Consider the following 15,485-nt stretch of genomic DNA (forward strand, 5'->3'; position numbering starts at 1 on the left):
TACTGATAAAATGTCGAAAGACGAAACGTCGAAAGACAAGTGGCAGAAACACCAACCCGAGTTTCATGATGAGGAAAAGTGGAAAGTGGAAAGAGATGATGGCAGAATACATGAGGAAACTTATGACTCGAATAAATACATATCCGTAGCAAAACGCGTGACGAATGGAACAGTGCCTATGAACATTTTACAGTTTCAGTATCCTTCTTTGTTATACAACTATAAAATGATCGCTAGATTTTTCTCTTTTTTTTTTCGCGCGAATGTTCACTAATATCGCGGTGGCGCATTGAACACAGACCTCATATGAATAATATTAAAATAACATTAAAAAATGATTCTAAAATAATTTTACTTTTTGATCACGATTCATTCTAACGTTTTGGTGTAATTGTGATTTGTTCTGTTTGGATAATGAAATAACTATAGGAATTTCACAAAATTGAAAATATATGTTTCTTAGATAATATTATAGTCATTCGTTTTCGTATGATTGTCAGAGATATTTTAATCTTTGTGTGATAGAACCGAACGTTGTCGTCTTTGCTTCTGGTAACATTTTACATTTCTTAAATACCGTAACCAAAAAGTTGTGGTTTAGAAGAGGATACATGGGTGGTGGAATTGGACACGTGACGGTATTCTTTAATTATTTATATCTATATTATAAACCAATAGCCATACTTGCTTGATACACAGAAACTTGTATACAAAGAATCCTGTTAAAAAAAGAATGCAATAAAAAATACAGTCCAATTTTTTTGTTAATTTTTAATAAATTTTTCTTGAAAAGAAAATAAAAATTTCGAAAACATGCAGTATAATTTCGCACGATATTATTTTGCCGCTCCTTTAGAAAAATCCAATGTTTGATCATATTGCCATTGGTGAAAATGGTATTAAACCTCCAATAATAATCTACAAATGGCCTTCAATGGATATCGTGACAATTTTATACAATGGCACGATGAAGTCTTATCGTCATTAAGTATATAGGTATTTTATAAAGAATTTAAAATGCAAGATCGCATTTACTGCTTCAATATATTTATACTTTAAATATTTAAATATTTTACATATATTTTACATATTTTTATATATTTATAAAAATTTTATATATTTACATATTTTTTAAGTGCGGATGGTTTGTTGCTGGTATCACAAGCAGGATATCCAGATTACACATTTACCTTCTGGAATTGGCAGAAGTCTGAAATAGCATTAAAATGTAAATCTTACAATAGAGATGTTTACAATATAATGATATCTCCATCGTTACCTGGATATTTAGCGACAAGTGGTTCGGGACATATCAAATTTTGGAAAATCTCCGAAACATTTACTGGGCTTAAATTAAAAGGCGAAATTGGTAAATTTGGTCAAACAGAAATTTCTGATATTGTGGGCGTATATATCATGCCAGACGGCAAGGTAAACATATATTATTCAAATGTATCAAATATTTTAATTTACTTATTTTTAACTTATATAGAATTTTATACTGTTTTTAGATTGTATCAGGCTGCGAGTGGGGAAATATTTTACTGTGGGAAGAAGGCTCAATTACTTTTGAAATATGTAGAAAAAATCGACAGCCATGTCACGCTAAAGCAATTACACAATTTGAATATATGAATGGGGAACTTATGTCAGTTGGTATAAAAATCTTTTATATTAATATTGTGATTTTTATGGTGACAAATAATAAAAAAGGCAACAATAGGAGTATTAAAAAAACATATTATTCAGTAGAATTGAATCAAATATAATTCTAAAAGCTTCTAAATTATCACGTGATATTGAAACATTAATTTATTAACAATGTAGAAGTTTTCAAATGAGAATTTTTTTAAATTTTTATCTTTACCAAAATAGTCTGGTAAAAATTCTTCTTTAGAATTCTTCTTTAGAATTCTTTTTTTTAGAATTTTTTAAAATTTGTGTTCTAATTTTGACTTTTAAAAAAAATTTTTTAGACTTTTTATAGGAATTAAAATATTTTTCAGAAGTACCGAAAAAGTACAGTTCACCTTTTTTAGAACTATTTACATTATACATGCGTGATTTCTGAGAAATATTCTAATTGTAAAACTTCTAAGATTTCTCATTTTATAATTTTCGAAGAAATAAATAAAACGTGAAAGAAGTTTAACATTTTTTTTTCAGAAATCTTCATAATTTACAAATACAAGAAAATTTTAAAAATAATACGGAACCAGAATGATACTTATATTAAAATGTAGTCAGAATACATATAATCTAACAGAGATTTAGGCTAAATGAGATAATATTCTAATAATTTTTACGAATGAATTGTATAGGTATGGATGGATGGATTCGAATTTGGTTTTATGAAACTATAGATCACGCAAATCCCGGTAATAGGGAACGTTTTCTAGAAATTCAACCTATCTATGAATATCACATCAGTGAGAGCGATGGAGTAAGTGCAATGCTAATGTGTATACGTAAACAAAAACCAGATAGTCCAAAGAGTACATCTTGGTATGCGCAAGTAAGTAAGAAATTTCCACTATAACATAATAAATATTAAAAACCATTAATATAGCAGCGTTAGTAAATTTAACATAAAATAAACTAAAGAAAAAGAAAATGAGTAAAATATTTATCCAATTTTTAAATACCTTTTCTACTCAAGGATGGAAATGGTGGAATTTGGCTAATAGATTTCCATGACTTAACAACACAACTACCGCAAAAAATATTTACGTGCCATGCAGGAGCTATAGTCGACATGGATAGTGCAACGTGGGGTCCTTTTGTAGCTACACTTAGTAAAACCGGACAGTTGCATATTTATAATTATCTAAAAAAAAAGTTAATTTTGACACACCAATTTAACGACACTGGTAGTCAAGTTGTCTGGTTCCCATGTCAGGTAAAAGTTGGATTTTATAAATCTATATTCATCTCTGATTTCAATTAGACATTCTTTTAATATTATAGTAGATTGTAACATATACGAGTATTCCGGATGTTCAAAATAGAATGTTAGATATTTTTATATTGAAAATAACGCATTTTTAAGAAAAATTGTTCAGATAAGTTATCTGATTTAAAAAAAAGAAATATTATATATTATATTGAAATCTACGTATATCTACAACACTTTTCTATAACGCCACAAAATAACATGAGAAATTACATTCGTTTTCTGGTATTTTATCGCTTACAATTACTTTTATTATATATGATTACATTCCCCCCCTCCCCTCCTCGTCGTAAGGAATCTTCACATTTTTCTACATACATATAATATATATTTTTATGATAAAATTATAATGTATAAAATTTCTTTCATATATTCGCAAGATTGAAGCAACAGGATCAACACTTGCTTGTGCTTTCGGAAGTGGTGTTATTCGTATAATTGTTGTAGCGGTATCAACGGCTAACACTATTGACAATATAAAGGGAGATTATATTAGACTGATTCAAGTCATAAAACCGCACAAAATGGCAATAACCGCAATGTCTCTAAATCCATCATGCAAGTATGAAAAACATTATTTTAATAAGCGCTATTTTACAAGGAGAGCCTTCGTTTTGTAATTACCGATTTCAATAAACTTTTGCACAAATGTGTAATATACACTCATGTATTACAGTAAAGTAGGGAATTATTCGAAATGAATTGGATCAACTATTTCCTAGATTCTTTTTATATTTTCTAGAAAAACAGAATAATTCCGAATAAATAATTTTTCGGAAATTATAGAATGAGAAATTTTAGAATATTTCAAAATTGATTATAAAAAATTACACAAATTATCTAAAAAGTAAATTTATATATACAGAAATTTTGAAAATTATATGAAGAATTAAAAAAAAATTTTCGCCAAAATTTTGCCATAGATACATAGTTGTAAGAATAATTTCCATGTAAAAATATTTCAGCCTACTGGTAACTGGTGGTGAAGATTCAATTGTGTTTAATTTCGAAATTGTAATTACTGAAACTTTTCCTGTCATTACGCCAATTGGCTTCATCAAAGTACCTTCAGGAATCACATGTTTCACGTGGAAACCGCAATGTGTAAAGAATATAATTACAATTTAACACCAGATTATCCATAATTGTCTTCAATTTAATCCCATTTTACAGGAAACTACATTATTAATCGGATGTTCACGAGGTGATTGCGTGGAAGTTGTATTACCAAGCACACCTCAACCGTACACTATGGCTTCATATGAACTTGTTCAGTGTCAACCGAAAGCATTTAAATTCCATTCTGTAAAATCTGCTATTCAAAGGGAATTAATACGTCTGCAGCGAGAGGAAGAGAAAAAAAAGAAAATAGCGAAAAAACGTGAAGAAATAGAACGATTAATGGCTGAAAATCCTGGATTAGAAATTAACGAGGAGGCATTTTTTTTTGGTTAATATATTATTTAATTCTAATCTTTCTTTAAAATCATAATATATTCTAATTTTATCATTTAATTTAAATTAATATAGAAACAAAATTGATAAAATTAAAGTAAGACAATTAAATTTTCAACAGATATAGAAGAAAAAGAGCCATTGCCAGAAATATATATACCAAAAATACCAAACAAAGTATTAACAGCACAATATATTAGTCCCGATATTATTTGGTTGTCAATAGCAGGATTTGATGCGGGATATATGTACGAATATCTAAGCCCGGAGAAACTTACAGAAGATATTGGGAAGGAACCTATTAAAAGTATTGCAATATACGATGCAGATGACATAGAAATACGAAGTTGTCTCTTTTAGTAAGCGCAAATAAAATTAATTTTTATATTGCATAAAAACTGATTTTTTGTATTATTGTTTGTTCATCTTATGTTATTGTTAGTAAAGAAAGGAAGTATTTGTTTCTGGGAATGGAGCACGGAGAAATACGAATTTGTAGATGGAAACCCGAAAATTATACAGATCTTTCAGATTATTGGATACTTCCAATGCATGATAATTATAATGGTTACATCCCAAAAATGATTCCCAGCCACGATCAAAAGATGTTCTTTACATGTGGATACGATGGAAATTTATTTTCTTATGAAATAAACGATGATACGCCATTTGAAAAAATTGAATTTGAAAAAACCAAAGGAACCTTATCTTTAGTATGCATTTTTATTGATTAATTATTTCTCAAAATATTATTAACATAAAATTAACATAATGAGACTTATTTTCATGTAAATGCATGCTCTAATAAATTTTTAATATGATGATGTAGCCATATACCAGTGTTGAAGATATCGAAGAAATTGATTATGCAAGTCTGGAAGAAATGATTCAACAAGCTGAATACAACAAAATTGAGACTGCGGCAAAACAAAGTAAACGTCAGACTTTAGAGATATTACTTAAATTAAGCGAAGATTATAACAAGATTATAGAAAGGTTTAGATAATGTCAAATATATATACGCTGAAAGAACAATTTTGCTGAAGCATATAACAATATATTCTCAGTAAAGAATCTTCCTATTCCAATTGAAATTGGTAATAGCTTTAATTATTATTCAAAAAATTATTATTAAAACTGCATTATTTTATTCAAGTTATATATATTGTTTAAATTTTATATAAAAGATTATCTAAAAGATTTGTAAAAATATTGCTATTCTAGCAATCAGCTTGAGCATTCCATATAATTATTTAGGTAGACCAATAATTATTTTCAGGTTTGTATTTAAAGGACCCCGTCGTAATCTTACGGAAATTGGACACGCCTCATCCACCTTCTTCATATCACCTCAATTTTATATTTTTACCAATTTCCATAAGATTATAGTGGGATTTTTTTTTGGATACTTTAGCAAAACTGGTCTTTTTGTATAATTAATTATTAATTAAGTAGCGTTAAGCAAAAATCATATTAATGCATATTTTTATATATTAGGAATAATGCACTGCCAAAGTTTCATCAATTAAATCATAAAGAATTGGAACTAGATTTTAGAATTATAGCTGATCTAAATAAAGAATTGGACGCGAAAATGTCTGCAGTACGTCAGGAATTTGCGTTTAAAGTAGAGAAAAGCGAGCTTGCATTACAAAAACTTCTAAAATACTTCGTTCAACCTATTACACACTTACCATTTGTCGTTTGCAAAATATCGTAAGTGAAAATCTTTAAGTCTTAAAAATGTAACACGAATGATGTGATATCTATATTGATACAGGAAACCATATGACATGGTACATTCTTTGCGTCAACATATTTTGGATATTGACGTTACTTTGCCGCATATTTACAACACGATAAAACGTACAGATATGTCCAATCAAAAAGTGAATAAAAATAGGTAATTTGTATGCTTGATAAATATCTACTATGAACAATTTATACGTCTAAAACATATCTTTTTGTCTATTATCCGAATAGTATAACGGATGTCAAAATACAATATTACGAGATGGAAGACCGAGAAAAAGATAAAGCGAAAATAGAAGAAGAAATTGAAATAGTAGAAACGAAACCAACCATGGATTTCTTAAAGGATATAAATTACGAAGACATGGACAGCAGCCTGGGAATTCAATTAAATCAAATGTTACGTAAATATACCTCGCGAAAAACAAGACTGGAACAACGCGAAAAAGAAGTTAATATAATTTATAGATATTAATATAAAAGTAAATATTATTATTATTATTATTGTAACTTAATCATTTGTTTTATACAGTGGAAAATTATATATAACAAAAAGCCAGATATATCTGTTAATCAGACGTATGATGTACTCGCTATAGAGCAAGCAAAAAGAACTATCGGTGATTACAAATTAAAGACATCTTCAGTTTTTAATTTGCTGTCGGAAGAGCGAGATTCTATCTTTTTGAAATATAAGGAACTGCTAAATTGCCGAAAAAAGGTTTTTGCAAATAAAAAAATGTTTATTTTCATTTATTTCATTTACTTTCATTTATTTATTTTCAATTATATATGATTTCATATTATATATTTTCTATATCAAAAGCTTTACAAAAACTTTTGATGATATCTGCAGCTTTACTATCAGCAAGAAGCTTTCAACACAAGATTGAAAGCTGTGAGAACAGAAAAGGAACAGTTGCACACGGAAGTTCTACATTTAATAAAATCCCTCAAAAAAATTCACGCCGAGATACCATTAAAAAGTGTGAAACCTTTGCCAGTTATTCCTGCGTTAAATATTAATGCAGAATTTCCCGAGAAAAAAATAATGGTACGTATTCCCACTCACAAAGTAAAAATAACACTACATCAAAATATTCTTAATGTAATTGTTACGTACATATATTATATCATTGAGTGAAAAATTATAATATTGTAATGTTACTGTTCTTTTGTGTTTAGCGAGTTTTTATTGATATGATAAGAAAAATGTAATTATTTATATTTTATCGTATAGAAAGAATTTAACAATAAATTAAATTATAATGATAGGCTCTAACAAATTAAATCGCTAATAAAATATGATCAGAATATGATTTAAGAGCCAACACTTTTCCATGAATATAGTACAGAATAAATTATTTACGCACACTGCGATATTCTGTATTGGCATATTTTATTGGAAGAATTTAAGTTATATATTGTATAGAAGTAGGTTGCAAAAACCTAACGTAAGGTTGCTAAACTAATGAGTATCCAACATGAAATGCCAAATGGATTTATATAAAATGCTCAATAATTCAGCCTTATGCTATGTTTATGCAGCTTATGTTATCTTGTGTGTGAGCTTTAATTTTTCCACATAGATCGAAGAATACACATTAAAGATGTCGAAGCAAAGACGAAACGCAGTTTTGTTAGAGCCAATAATATCTGTTTGTCCAGACAGTCCAGACGAAGAATACGATGTGTTACTTCTAGATGAGAAATTTCCAAAAAATGCAAGAACTTTTAGCGGACTGCTTGGTAGTAAAAAAAACTCTATATGTATGTATATAGATTTTTTTAGTAGAAGTTCGTATTATTTTCTGTTACAGAAAAGAAAATAAAAGTCCAACCCGCTGTCCAAGATAATATAAAGTTATTTTATTTAAGCGATGACATCGAGAATTCGTGGGAACAAGAAATGAAACTTTCTCGTATATTGCGAAAAAAACACGAACAGGATTGCATATTAAGATGTATACAAACCAAATGCGAAAATATAGACAAGAAGTTAGACAAACTAGAACATGATAGATTGAACATTGTTATCGAGAATGTCAATCTTAATTTATTTTTATTGACGCTCCGTCAAGAATACAATATCCTGAAAGAGTATGAAACAATGGAAAACGCATTACATGACCAAGTTAATCTTAAATCAGAAGAAGTCGCAATAATGAAGCAAAAAGTTAGTTAATGTTTTTTTTTTTATTTAATTGTTCCAAGATCGATGAGATATGACGGTGATCGAAAATCCTTTAACCCATATAAAACTGGAAATATGAAAATTTTTTATAAAACGTAAGGGAATAAAGTTTTAGAAAGAGCAGTTTCGTTTCGTAAGAGTTAAGGGAAAATTTACAAAAAGACCCCGAAGCAGTTAGTTGATGTATTTTACCATGACTTTTATCTCCGTCGCAACTTCCTGTTAGCGGGGATGTACTGCTCGTGGGTGATTTTCGTGATACAAGAAATGTTCGTATATAACATTCTGAACATTTCATTAATATTTGAACATTCTGTAAAAATTCTTTTGCTTCCAAATGTACAGCACATTGGAAATATAGATCGAACTTTTCATAAATGATTAACATTAGCTGTGTAAGACTAAGAATTATATAATAATTAATATTTTCAGATACAGACAATAATCGACAAAATTGACATTAAAACGAAGGAAATTACAGAATTACGTAATCAGATAAAGGATTCTTTTTCCAATTTCATGCGTAAAATAAATAATAACAAGTTTTATAACTTTTTATGTAGAATATTGAAGAAGAAATATAAAGAAGCGAAGGAAGACGATGGTAATAAGAGTATTTTAAGAACAATCCAATAAAAATGTTTCATACAATCATTCAATTGTATCCAGATTTTTGGAAACCCTGTATCTGTACTTAACACATCCTGTATATATAATTAAAGTGTACAATTAATAGTCATTTATTATTACTTTAGAGACTACTACGACTGAAACGGATTCAGACGAAATGGACGATGATAATGGAGAATCCGAATTAATTTATTTCAATGAAAACGTATGTCCGCCAGGATGTGATAAAACACTGTATGACTTGGCATTTTCGATAAGAGAAACACGATATATGCGTGAACATGAAATTAGGGATGCGCAACGAATTATAGAGATTCTTCAGAAAGAGATTCAAATTCATACGAAGAAGCTAAAAATTGAAGAGAGTGTTTTGAAGAAAAATGAGGATGATTTAAAAATGTTTATGGTATTATATATTTAATGCGTTAATCCATTAATAAGACGGTCTCCTAGTAAAAAAGTTCTCATATCTCATATTTTTTAAAAATTTTATGTTTTAAATTTATGAAAATTTCTAGACAAATATTTTCAGATTTTATAAGGAGAATGTTCATTGTCCATTAGAAAAAAAAATTGTCCATAAGACGGCCTCCGTCTTTACACGGTAAACTATATCGTGTGTCGTATATGTATCGTGTTCAGAAGATGCAAATATGTAAATATATATTTTCCATGTGCTGGAAATGATACTTGTATCAAAAATATTGAGTTTGGATGTTGATATTCGTACTCTACCAGGTCATACCTTTCCAACGATATGTATAATAGTTTACCGTGTAACACCGGGAGTCAAATGAATATCCTTCTTTTCTTTAGAAATTATTGAATAAGATAAAATATCTTCTCTTAAAAATCGTGAAATACTTTAGAATTCAAATATGTACTATAATTAAAAAACAATTCTAGGAAAGACTTTCTCAGTGTTTCTAAAAAGTTCTCCAATTCGTATTTTACGAATCGAAGAAATTTTCTAAAAAATTATAAAATTATACAGAATTCTGAAAAATTCTGAAATTTATAGAAAAATTTGAAAAAAAATTATGTGAAGAATTTTAAGAAAAATTTTCATATAAAAGTGATATCGTTTACTTAATCTGTTCAATAGCTTAAGAAACAGCAAAAATTAAACAATGTGGAAGTTACGGTGCTAATGAAATTACATCAGCTGCAATATTTTGACGAGTCCCAAATTCCATTTAAAATACACGATTGCGTATTATTTGATAAAGAAAAACTGTCTAAATTATACGCGAGAATACAACAGTTATACGAGGAAACACTTGAATTACATGTTAAACACAAGTACGTAAATTTTGCACATGGCGAGCCTATAAATAATATAACCAATATTGACGATCCTTATGAATGAAATATACATGTTGTGTTTGCAGAGATACTCGAACACATCTCCACAGAATTAAATTCGATTGTAATCATATGCGACACAACAATAAAAAATTGCAAGATGAGATAAAGCTGAAAATAATGAACAAATTTGGCCAGAGTTTATCCTTAAATAAATTATATGAAACAATACTTCGTCGAATAGTATATGATATTAAAGCCAATTTAAGAGAGACAATGACATATTTCACTAAACAAATCAAGTGTAAGTTATATGCTACAATAATATTATAATGTATTTTAATTTCACAGATTTATATTTCATATTTATATTTTTATTATAGATGTCAAAGAAAATTACGTTAAAGAATTAAGCATATTTAACAAATTGGTCCGGGAACATACGCAAAAATTAAGTTTCTTGACACTTTTAGTGGAAGAGCAATCAAAACTTCAGAAACTGTTAAAGCAACGCATTACATCAAAAGTAAATCACATTTATATTTGTTAAATATTTAATTTCACATTTACTAATATTACCTGTAACATCGCTATTACAGGAAGAAATGCTGCAATTCGAGGAGAAATACAAAAGTGATATAATGAAGTTGGAGAGTATCCTTGAAAATCAAATGCGACAGAAGCATCTATTTCAGAATGACATTAAGAATCTTAGATTAAAAACAAAGTCGCAATATCCAGTCCCCATCAATTTAAGGAAAATATCCAGTGATAAAGGTAATAATAAGAAGATTTCTCGCTCGTTTGATATTTTAGTGTCATCACAATCATTAGTGTTCAATTATCTTAAAACGGAGATATGTATGTAAATATAGATATATTTTCGAAAAATAATTTTTTTAAATAAAATAATATAATTATACATATAATAAACATACAAAATATATTTAAATATTGAATTTACAGGAACACTTTGATCTCATTATAGACGGAAATGGAGAAATTTTTTTTTCAATATTGATAACTTTAAAATATTATATCACATTATATGTAAGATTATTTAAGAAATAAATAACAATTAATTAAATATAGTCTCACAGTTAAATAGAATGCAATTGAACTCTGCAATTATTTCATAATTATAAAATAAATTGTATAAAGTAATTGATGTATACTTATTAAATAGACTTATTCGTTAAAAACACCACAATGTTATGTTCGTTGTATTTTATTTATCGTTCTTATATAATTACTATACGATAGCTGTACAAATGCATAAGTTTCGCTGTTTGCTATGTATATAACAATAATAAATAATAATTCATGCAGCACCGATTTGCAAAAAGTTTTCAGAAAAGTTTCAAAATCATTTCAACTTTTTATATATAATGAACTTAAAGAGCAGTACGCGACACGCTACTAGATGGACGCGACGGAGTTTTTATTTTTTATAAGTAAAAATCCGTACAGAATAAAAGATGTAACATGATAAGATTTTTCATCTGTATTCTAATAAGATGATTCTTTGAAGGTTTCAAAATTGGACTCTAAGGTCTCTAAGGTAAAAATTAATTTATTTTTAAAGTACAGTTTTGTTTAGCTTTGTGTTAGAATTCATTCAGGGATCTAAATATTCTTTCAAAATTATTTTAATAAATTTTCAGCAACATTCTGACACATTTTAAAAAGGTTTCAGCAATTTCAATAACTTTCTAGCAATATTTAAGAAAGATTGCAATTTTTATTGCAATAATCTTTCAACAGCTTTTCTACACAATTTCAAGCACAACATTGACATTTTGCTATTTTAGAACTATCTCAAAAATGTTGCAAATATATTTCGCAACTATTATAAAATGTTTCGCTTTTCAGTTGAAATATTTCTGAAATATTTCTGAAAAATTTTGATGCTGTATGGGAACGTACTAATTACTTAATAAAAAGGTATCGTCGTAAGTCTATATTTCTCGTGTATGAATTATTCCTTAATGTTTTTCATATTATGTGCAAAGTTTTTAAAAACATCTACATCATGTCGTACATTATATCGTGATAACTAAGCAATAAAAAGTAGATGTAAGATAAATGTGCTTATTTAGCGAACTTTTTCAAATCGCTACTTACATCAGAATTGAAATATTTATTTTTCTGCATTAACAATCTTGCTCTATAAACTCTTTTAATATAACTAACAAGATTCTTCGGAATGTTAAGATACATTAAAAGGCAGCTGCATGTGAAATTCCAATTCATAGACTAGAAACACTGGTGACGGTCATCATTAAATGTTTTAATAATGCTACACTCAGACCTCAATATATCCCGAAATAAGGATACTGAATTATATATATAAAATTGCAGATGCATAATACAAAATTTAATTAGCGGAGCTATAGATAATTACGATGCCATATTATCTTTTGAATTCTGTGTTGGATCTGATCACAAGTGGTAATAATTAATGATAAAATAATAATTAGTATTAAAATTAGTGACGATGATAGGAACAGAAGTAATAATGACACTAACAGTCATAGTAGGTTTATCAATAATAGGTATATAATATTAATAAGAGTAGAAGAGCAATAGAACAGTAGTATAGCGACAGTAGAACAGTAATATTAATAGTAACAATATTAATAGCAACATTTATCTAAATTAATTTCTTTAATTTTTTTTAGAAGCCCACGCTGAAGAAGTAATAATCTTTACAATACATTATTCTTGTTAAAATTGCTCTAGCTTTAGAATAGATCTTTATAAATTTGACAAATAAATTTTTTTTTATTTAAAAACGGGATAGAAAATAGCAAGCAGCTAAAGCAATTTGGAAAAATAAAAAATTAGCTCCGCTAACTTGAGAAAAACTGAAAAAGAAACGTTTTGAGATTTATGAGATCCTAGTATGTACGTAACGATTGCATTAATAAGCGTGAACTTTTATAGTCACCAAACGACATAATTCGTGAAGGTTTGAAGAGAGAATTTAATTATGCTATTTCACATAATAGATTAAACATATCGTTTAATCAAAAATTCTGAGAGATTGTGAAGCTGCAGATTGTTTAGTTATTTATATCGCATATCTGATTTTAATAAACTGAATTAATAATAATCCACATAACTCATAAACTATTATAGGCCTATACAAATTCTTGTCCTATTCTTTTTAGCAGAAAATGCAATCTGGATTATAATCCTGTTCAATTGTACAAATTTTTTATAATTACAAATTCAATTCAGCTTTATTCTATACCGAATGTATTTGTCTCTTCTACAGCCAACAGCAGCTTTTCGTATAAAATCTCGGGCGTAGGATAAGGCGGAAGATCCAAGCGATTAAAACACGTGTGAGCTCTGAAACGACAATGATAATAAAGTAGAGATATTACGAATTTATAAAGGAAAAAAAAATCGAAAATATAGGATACATTAATGCAGTTATTATTAACAGATTGAAAAAAGAACAAGATTACCTTGGCAAACTATTTGGTCTCCCCCACTTTTCTATGCAGAATTTCCTTGGTCCTGTAGATCCACGCAAAGCCGCAAATCCCTCGTATGGAATACTTGAGGTGCCAGTAACGAATTGCAGTAATCTTAGACGTTGTTCGTTAGTAAATCGACTTATGCTGCTCCAGAACCATTCTACTACCGGATGCGCATCGTGATAACCGCTCCTGTATTCGGTATGCGTTCGCCAATCGTTTAGGTCAATTTCAGCTGCACCCGCGATAACCAGCTCTAACTCGCGAGCATCGAAAACGGACACTAAACGCGGATCCACCACTTCATAAAAGCCGCGAACCAACGATTCCGTTTGTTCCGCGACGCCACGCTCAAGACGCCAACGTACAACCCTCTCGAGATACTCCTTTTTATTTTTTTCAGTAACTGCAATATTTCTCCCACCTGGCTTCAATTCGCGTTCAGCAACTCGTCCCAAGAGTTCCTCTGTTACTGAAAAGGTTAATTCTAACGGTTCGATACTTATGTCCTTTTCTTTGATCCACATTAAACTCTGATGAAATTCCTGATCTAAACTCTCCAAGTCGCTCAAACTCGCCGGTATCCTTAAAAGCGCCTTATAAAATGGTCTCGTGAAAAACGCATCGAGTAGATATTGGTGAACCAATGCTAAGCCCAGAACTCTACCCGAAAATCTGAACCAATCGTGATAATTATCCACGAAAGCCGACATTGGCGAGATTTGTACCGTGTAAGTGTCATTAGCTGAATATTCGAACAATCCGTAATAAGGATTGAATAGTTCGCGTGACAAATGAAAGAAAAATTCTCGGGACGGCCCACCATAATCCAATCCTTCTTCATGATCAAAGATGACCACTAGTTTACCTTTCTGTAGATCCTTCTTTGACGCAGCCATTATACGCGTAAAGGCATCTTCGAGTAAATGTTCTCTCCTGATGTGTAATCTGTATAGATAAAAGTATGTAGATAAAAGATTTTTCCATAAATTTCTTGAAATGTATTTATAAATGTATATCGTACTAAACACGCAGATACACCCCAGGCCAAAAGTTTGGAAATATTTGCTATTTTTTTCGCATTATGCAATAAAAAATTCGATATCTTGGTGAAAAATTATCGTACCAATTTTTTTCAAAAAGCATTTTAAAGCTTAAAAAGCCTTTAAAATACTTTCATATTAAATTTTGTCCGATTATGTTTCATCAAATTGCAGCGCTTTAAAGTAAAACAAAAAATGTTACAAATATCGATTTTCGTAATTTTACGTTATTTCGGAACAAAATGCAGAAAAAAATCCAAACGTAGATTTAAGCCCTATTTTTGTACTTTAAAATGCGTATTCAAAAACTTCTTTACGACTTTTATTCACCGAGATATTTAACTTCTCATGAAATGCGAAAAGATTACAAGTGTTTCCAAACTTTTGGCCGGGGGTGGGATGTGTATATGTGTTGAGACGTACTTTAATTTACTCGGCCCTTGTCCATAACCTTTGCTTTCTAGTTTTCGATAAAAAGTTCGAAGTTTAGCTTCGAAATCTCTTCTGTACAGTGCGGGAGCTCTGGCAGAAGCTCTTGTCAATCCAGGTGATGCATGCGGGCTACCAAGCGGAGATCTACCCATACTACCAGGTACATAAGACATTATTTCTTGCTCGAATAGACTGAAAATAATAACACGATTATTAATTTTATTATTATTATT

At 29.1% G+C, this 15,485-nt stretch overlaps 2 protein-coding genes across 3 annotated transcripts in view; one reads left to right on the forward strand and one right to left on the reverse strand.

Annotated features, from left to right (window-relative positions):
- Positions 1 to 10: 10 nt before the first annotated feature.
- LOC108751405 lies at positions 11 to 11,333 on the forward strand. Its single transcript, XM_018491573.1, has 25 exons — positions 11 to 198; positions 1,137 to 1,431; positions 1,512 to 1,656; positions 2,322 to 2,515; positions 2,660 to 2,899; positions 3,334 to 3,515; positions 3,919 to 4,057; positions 4,127 to 4,403; positions 4,530 to 4,767; positions 4,851 to 5,121; positions 5,238 to 5,404; positions 5,906 to 6,124; positions 6,189 to 6,311; positions 6,392 to 6,611; positions 6,693 to 6,881; positions 7,017 to 7,214; positions 7,750 to 7,909; positions 7,981 to 8,336; positions 8,787 to 8,958; positions 9,110 to 9,390; positions 10,090 to 10,286; positions 10,376 to 10,593; positions 10,673 to 10,815; positions 10,889 to 11,066; positions 11,256 to 11,333. The coding sequence occupies exons 1-25, from the start codon at positions 11 to 13 to the stop codon at positions 11,264 to 11,266; spliced, it is 5,001 nt and encodes a 1,666-aa protein (XP_018347075.1). The 3' UTR covers positions 11,267 to 11,333.
- Positions 11,334 to 13,095: 1,762 nt separating this feature from the next.
- Positions 13,096 to 15,485, reverse strand: part of LOC108752911 (E3 ubiquitin-protein ligase HECW2) — a 7,595-nt gene continuing 5,205 nt past the window's right edge. For both annotated transcript variants that reach the window (XM_018494117.1, XM_018494126.1), the window contains 3 exons: positions 15,244 to 15,444; positions 13,766 to 14,725; positions 13,096 to 13,646 (listed from right to left, as the gene is read on the reverse strand). In XM_018494117.1, the coding sequence (XP_018349619.1) occupies positions 13,535 to 13,646; positions 13,766 to 14,725; positions 15,244 to 15,444 (1,273 nt within the window). In that variant the 3' untranslated portion in view covers positions 13,096 to 13,534. The remainder of the gene's footprint in view (positions 13,647 to 13,765; positions 14,726 to 15,243; positions 15,445 to 15,485) is intronic.

The sequence above is a fragment of the Trachymyrmex septentrionalis genome, unplaced genomic scaffold (genome assembly GCF_001594115.1).
Source record: "Trachymyrmex septentrionalis isolate Tsep2-gDNA-1 unplaced genomic scaffold, Tsep1.0 scaffold112, whole genome shotgun sequence".
In the NCBI taxonomy this organism is placed as follows: Eukaryota; Metazoa; Arthropoda; class Insecta; order Hymenoptera; family Formicidae; genus Trachymyrmex; species Trachymyrmex septentrionalis.

What these genes read in the sequence shown, in the direction of transcription:
- LOC108751405 (XM_018491573.1), top strand. Translation starts at nt 11, where the DNA reads ATGTCGAAAGACGAAACGTCGAAAGACAAGTGGCAGAAACACCAACCC. An exon ending in TTGTCTGGTTCCCATGTCAG is followed by an intron (nt 2,900 to 3,333) that starts GTAAAAGTTGGA and finishes TATATTCGCAAG; the next exon opens with ATTGAAGCAACAGGATCAAC. An exon ending in ATGATTTAAAAATGTTTATG is followed by an intron (nt 9,391 to 10,089) that starts GTATTATATATT and finishes TCTGTTCAATAG; the next exon opens with CTTAAGAAACAGCAAAAATT.